Below are 5615 nucleotides of genomic sequence, written 5' to 3'. Positions count from 1 at the left end.
GGGGGCAAACGGGACGGGGAGTGCATCCCCCGCCTTCACCCCCGAAATTTCTCCGTTCCTCCGTTCCCGCCCCCGTTCCCGAAATTTCTCCGTTCCCCAGTGTGGATCGATTTTGAAAGGTTTTGTGAGAAGAGCAAAAATTGCCCATAAATATTATTTATATATACAAGCTTCATTTTTACTATGATAAGACGTGACACTAACTATATTAGTGAGATTAAAAGTTTAACATATATATATATATATATATATATATATATATATATATATATATATATATATATATATATATATATAAACATATTTTTAGCTAACCTTCAAAATCTACTTGACAACACTACAAATTGCTGTAATAAAGCATTCACATAGCTTACTTATAATTAATTAAGTTGAACTCAAAATGTTACACATATCGAATAAAAATATAAGAACATGTATAATATATAGTTTAATGGAAGAATTGAAAGATGTGATATATCTAATTGAAATTTAATAGTAGATTAAACTCTATCATTATGTTATATAGACATTCAATGAATATAAAGTTGGCCATTGAACTTTTGAATGAAAAAAAACTTTTAACTATTAAAAATATATCCCCTTGAATTATATATATAATTTAATTAATGTTTTGTAAGAAAATTAATATAAAATTAATACAAAAAATAAAATGATAATTTGTTGATTAAACTCTATCATGATGAAATATTATTTTGGCATTTAATGGATGTAAAGTTAGCCATTGATATTTTGAATTGAAAAAAGAAACTTTTTAACTAATAAAAATATATATTGTTGAACATTATAGAATTTAATTTATGTAATGTAGGAAAATTAATATAGGATCTTCTCTAATAAATGAATATTTTTTTTTAACATATATCAATTTAAATTGAGTTTTTAAAAGTTGTCATTTTGTGATATTATTTAAATAAATAATATCTACATATCAATTTATGGTTTTTTTTCAATTTTTAAAATTAAAAAACCACATAATCTTTTACTTATATATGTAAAATATCAAATGTAATAAATACTATAATAAATTACAATTAATATGTTTCTTATTTTTTATTTTAAAATTTTATTTTAAAAAATACTTATTATTACATTTTAATATTTTATTTTCTTTAATCAATGAGTATAATCCAATGTAATGATAGATTTATCAATTCCAGATGTACAGTAACTTGGAAATTAAAGATCCGTGAGTCATCACACCAATCAATTTCTAATATTTTGTTTTATGTAAAAACAATCCCAACTCAGACTTTTTAGACTTGTTACAAGTTTACACATAATAACATAGCAAAACAACATATTATATATGCATTAAATTGAGATATACGAGTCCTTCATTCAAAGGTATTGCTTGAGATAGTCGGCAACTTTGGTGTATTTGATGTCAGGGTAGAGAGCACAAGCCTCTTCAGCATCATCTCCAATCTCGAAATTCGTAAGACAGCCTTCGTAAAACACATGGTAGTAATGAGTTAGCCCCACCTGCTCCGCATACCCTTGACCTGTGTAATCGATCCAACACATTAGCAAACCCTCATCAACTAAAAACTAAAAAGACTCTTGATCAATCATCATCCATGACCATGAATTATTAATACAACTCGATAGATTAAAGCATGCATGCAAGAAAAATTAATGGAAATGGAATATGGGATAGCGTATGTGAGTGTAAGTGTGTCACCTCTCATGATATTGATAAAGTCTTGCTCGGAAAGAGATGATTTTTCGAGTTGTTTTCCGATGAGTTTTTCCCAGAGTTCCACAACTTCTCTCTGCGAAAGAATGTTTTCCGAAGGTCTTATGTAGACTGTCTTATTACATGTTCGTGGATCGTTTATGGTTCTGATTGTATACGCAGCTATGTCATCTTCATCAACAAATATCGCTACACACAATATCGATTCCTTTTATTAATATTTAAACACACACACACACAAACAAACAAACACATATAGATGCCGAAGTTATAACGTACACTTTTTATTGCCATCTCCAAGCAAGAGGACAGATTCCCTCGAAGGAAGAATATGACCAGGTTGACATAACCCACCAACCATATAACCCGCAAAGCAATTTGCAGATACATAGGTGAAAGGGATCCCAGCATCTTCAATGGCTTTTCTCACCACCATTTTGTCATCGAAGGTCACTCTCCCTGGTTCCAATGCATCTGCCATTCTTGCTGGATCAGTACCAAACTCCGATGGCAAGAATCTCTGTAACATATTATTAACGTTAGTGAAATGTCATAGATATATACCTGTAAACTTCTGGAAATCTCTTAAAAAGTAATGATATGATGACTTTTAAGAGTATATACCTTGATGTTTCCAGCTTCTTTGATGGCATCGACAAGTTTGAGCTGAAGGAGGATTTGATGGCTACGGATATGAACACCGGATACTGCACATATCACCACGTCTACTTGCTTCAAGGCTTCAACAAGGCTTCGATGATCACTGAATGAACCAGTGACGAGATGTGCTCCTTGCTTCTTGAAAGATAACAGCATCTGGATTTTTTCGATGTCAACTCCGATCTCCGGTCGCCGGAGAACGTATGTCTCGTGGCCTTGCTGTAAACTGGCGTTTACGAGCCTCTTTCCTAAGTACCCTGTTGCCCCAATGATCAAGACTTTACTCTTTAACCCCATTTGTGTGTGTTTGTGTGTGTTTTGTGTGTTTATTCATTGAGATTATCGAAGACCCTATATATAATTGGGTGTTGAAGCCTTGTAATTTGTATCTGAGTTGTTCTTGAGGAGGCCTACCCCCCACCCACACATGTTTTGTTGTAACTTAAAGGTTGGTGTGACGATCTTTGTACATACTCAAAGCAGATCACGTGATGCGCAAAATCTAGTGTAAAATAACGAGGGAAATATAAAAGTAGATATTTATTTAATTCGATTCTTATATGAAAATTTTGATTTGTTATTATTATTATTTTTTCTATTGAAGTACTAATCTTTATATATCTTTCCATGTTATAAACATATGGCATAATTCCCATTGAATACTGAGTTACTGACCAATTAATTGGCTTAATTAGATTTTAATAATGTTTGAACTTATTGTTTAGTAGTTTTGGACAATTTACCATTTAAAAAAAATATGTGATGTTTTCATTTAAGAAATTCATACATGCAATATCTTTACGGTTATCATATAAGTTAATAAAGTATATATTTTATGTGGATATATAAATCAATTTATTAAGCAAGAAAATCACATCTCTTAATTTTAGAAAATACTAGCATAATTTAATTTTTTCCATTTTATTAAGGGTAAATGACACAAAAAATATTCTTCATATCACGTTAGCATGTAACCTGGTCTCAAAATCACATGTCTTAATTTTAGAAAAACACGGTGTCAAAATCAAATTTTGATACGTCGGCATATCATGTCAGCATATCACGTCATCAAAACTGATATGTCATCATGTCATGTCAACATGTAACCTGGTTAACTAGTCGAATGGTCAGAATTGTAATAAATTAGAAAACAAAGTGTCAAAACACATACACACACACACATATATATATATATATATATATATATATATATATATATATATATATATATATATATATATATATATATATATATATATATATATATATACTTCTACTTTTTCAATTTAATTAAAACGGTTCAACCATTAATCTCCAGGTATAGTTACATCATATTTTAAATGTTTGTTAAGTTTTTTTGGTTTGTTAATTGGTGTCATGTTAGTAACACAGATTTTCGTATTGAAAAAGCTAGCCTATTGTGAATATCAGGGTGACTAAAATTCATTTTTGAATTAAGTCAATAATTCAAATTGTTATCATAATTTCTTCCTCCTAAATAAAAAACTGTTTGTGCGTATCTAGTTAATCAAATATCTTACCTATAAGATCACACCTTACATGTTTTCAATCGTACACTTGTCATGGATTACACGTTTAGCTATTCTTTTGATTTACTACATTTTAATGATTTTATAAGAAATCCAAAAACACAGGTGTCATGACCACCAGTCCATCATGGACTTTTTGAGTAAAAATACAACTTCCCAAATAAACAATGTTTTAAGTTGTGGTTGAACAATACCCCATGTATATATAGAATGTTGGTAGGGTTAGAAAACTTTTGCTTGTCTTTGAAAATAAGATATTTTTTTTTTGGAAACTTGAATGAATATATTTTTTTCTACTATTAGCCGGATACGCTATATTAAGAGTACGTGTACATGTCCTCACCTTAGTGGGGTACACAGCTCGTTTTCATCGATGGAAAGATTAGAATTTATTCGTGTAAATGATTGAAATTTTTAGTTGATGGTATAAGAACTTTATTGCTTGAAATTGAAATTTGACCTAATCTTCTTGCCTCAATCTTCATGTATTTGTGACTTTGCATCTGCAATGAGAGTCTCGTAGTTTTTTTTTTTAAACGACAAACTAACTAACCTACTCCTAAATAATCACCTATGTCTCCATCGAGACAGATAGTCTTGTAGTTGACGAGTGAAATTGATCCATAGTTCCAATATTGACAAATTCAAATATTATTAGTGTTTTGTAATTAACTTTTTATGTGAGTCTTAAGATGGATTAATGTAGGGTCGATCGAAGCACAATCATATATGGGGCCCATGGCAAAAAAAGTGAAAATGGCCCCATAGGTCATCGGTCAAAGCATATATATTGTTGTGTCGTGTCGTGTTTGTGTTAGAAATTCGATACGATAATAGTATGTAACGTCATATTCGTGTTGTGTTCGTCTTCATGTTCAAAAGTCGTGTATATTTAGGGGGTGTTTGGCTTATCTTTTTGAGAGGCAAAAGAACTTTTTGGAAAAGTTACAAAAAATCAGGTTTTCCTAACTTTTCCAAAAAGTCATTTTTCCTTCTATCTCAAATCCAAAAGTCACTTTTAAAATGTTTTTACCAAACATCTTTTACCATTTATCTTTTCTAAAAAAGATTTTTACCTTTAAAAAAGACAAGCCAAACACCCCCTTAATAACATTTTATGTTGTTTTGTGATTATTTTTCTCGTGTTCTTCATGTTTAAATTAATTTTTTTTTACAAAAACTTATGTATAACATTAAGCAAATAGTTACTTTTTGTTATTTTTGTCGTTCCATCCCTACTATTTAAACAAAATATTGTGAAAATATCATTGAAATAAATATCCTATTAACTTCTTAACTATTAAAAATCTTTTAATATGTTTTTCGATTACATATATTTTTATTGAATAATATACCAAATTTAACATATACGAAATCATTGATTAGGTTTTTATTTAAAATAAAAGAAGATGATGAAGACGTTAAACGAGACTCTTAAAAAAAAGTAAGGTTTATTTTTTAACAGTAAAAGTGTAATACAAATATATACGATTTGCATATAAAAATAATAATTAAAAAAAAAAAGTTTTGACATTTGTGAATTCAACGACTACAATGTTTATGAACTTTATTAGTTTGTCAACTACACAGTGACATTTTAATGGTATTATTTTTGTATAATTATTAGTTTAAATGAAAACCTTTTGTTACTATTATACAGGATCTTAAAGTTAATTACTACTAAAATA

At 29.3% G+C, this 5615-nt stretch overlaps 1 protein-coding gene across 1 annotated transcript; it reads right to left on the bottom strand.

Moving 5' to 3' along the window:
* Positions 1-1215: 1215 nt before the first annotated feature.
* Positions 1216-2785, bottom strand: LOC145003293 (bifunctional pinoresinol-lariciresinol reductase 2-like). Its single transcript, XM_078962425.1, has 4 exons — positions 2342-2785; positions 1997-2237; positions 1703-1906; positions 1216-1523 (listed from the first exon to the last, which is right to left on the bottom strand). Exons 1-4 carry the CDS (start codon positions 2672-2674, stop codon positions 1360-1362), a joined length of 942 nt encoding a protein of 313 aa, XP_078818551.1. The 5' UTR covers positions 2675-2785; the 3' UTR covers positions 1216-1359.
* Between the last annotated feature and the right edge of the window lie 2830 nt (positions 2786-5615).

Source organism: Lactuca saligna, chromosome 6, assembly GCF_052625555.1.
Source record: "Lactuca saligna cultivar CGN05327 chromosome 6, ASM5262555v1, whole genome shotgun sequence".
Classification (NCBI taxonomy): Eukaryota; Viridiplantae; Streptophyta; class Magnoliopsida; order Asterales; family Asteraceae; genus Lactuca; species Lactuca saligna.
The sequence above is the reverse complement of the archived record's forward strand: the minus strand, read 5'-3'. Positions and strand labels throughout refer to the sequence as shown.

Excerpts from the sequence above, each read along its gene's own strand:
- LOC145003293 (XM_078962425.1), bottom strand. The coding sequence starts at position 2,674 with ATGGGGTTAAAGAGTAAAGTCTTGATCATTGGGGCAACAGGGTACTTA. Across the intron at positions 2,238-2,341 it reads AAGAAGCTGGAAACATCAAG|AGATTCTTGCCATCGGAGTT; the intron begins GTATATACTCTT and ends AATATGTTACAG. Across the intron at positions 1,524-1,702 it reads CTTTATCAATATCATGAGAG|GTCAAGGGTATGCGGAGCAG; the intron begins GTGACACACTTA and ends TCGATTACACAG.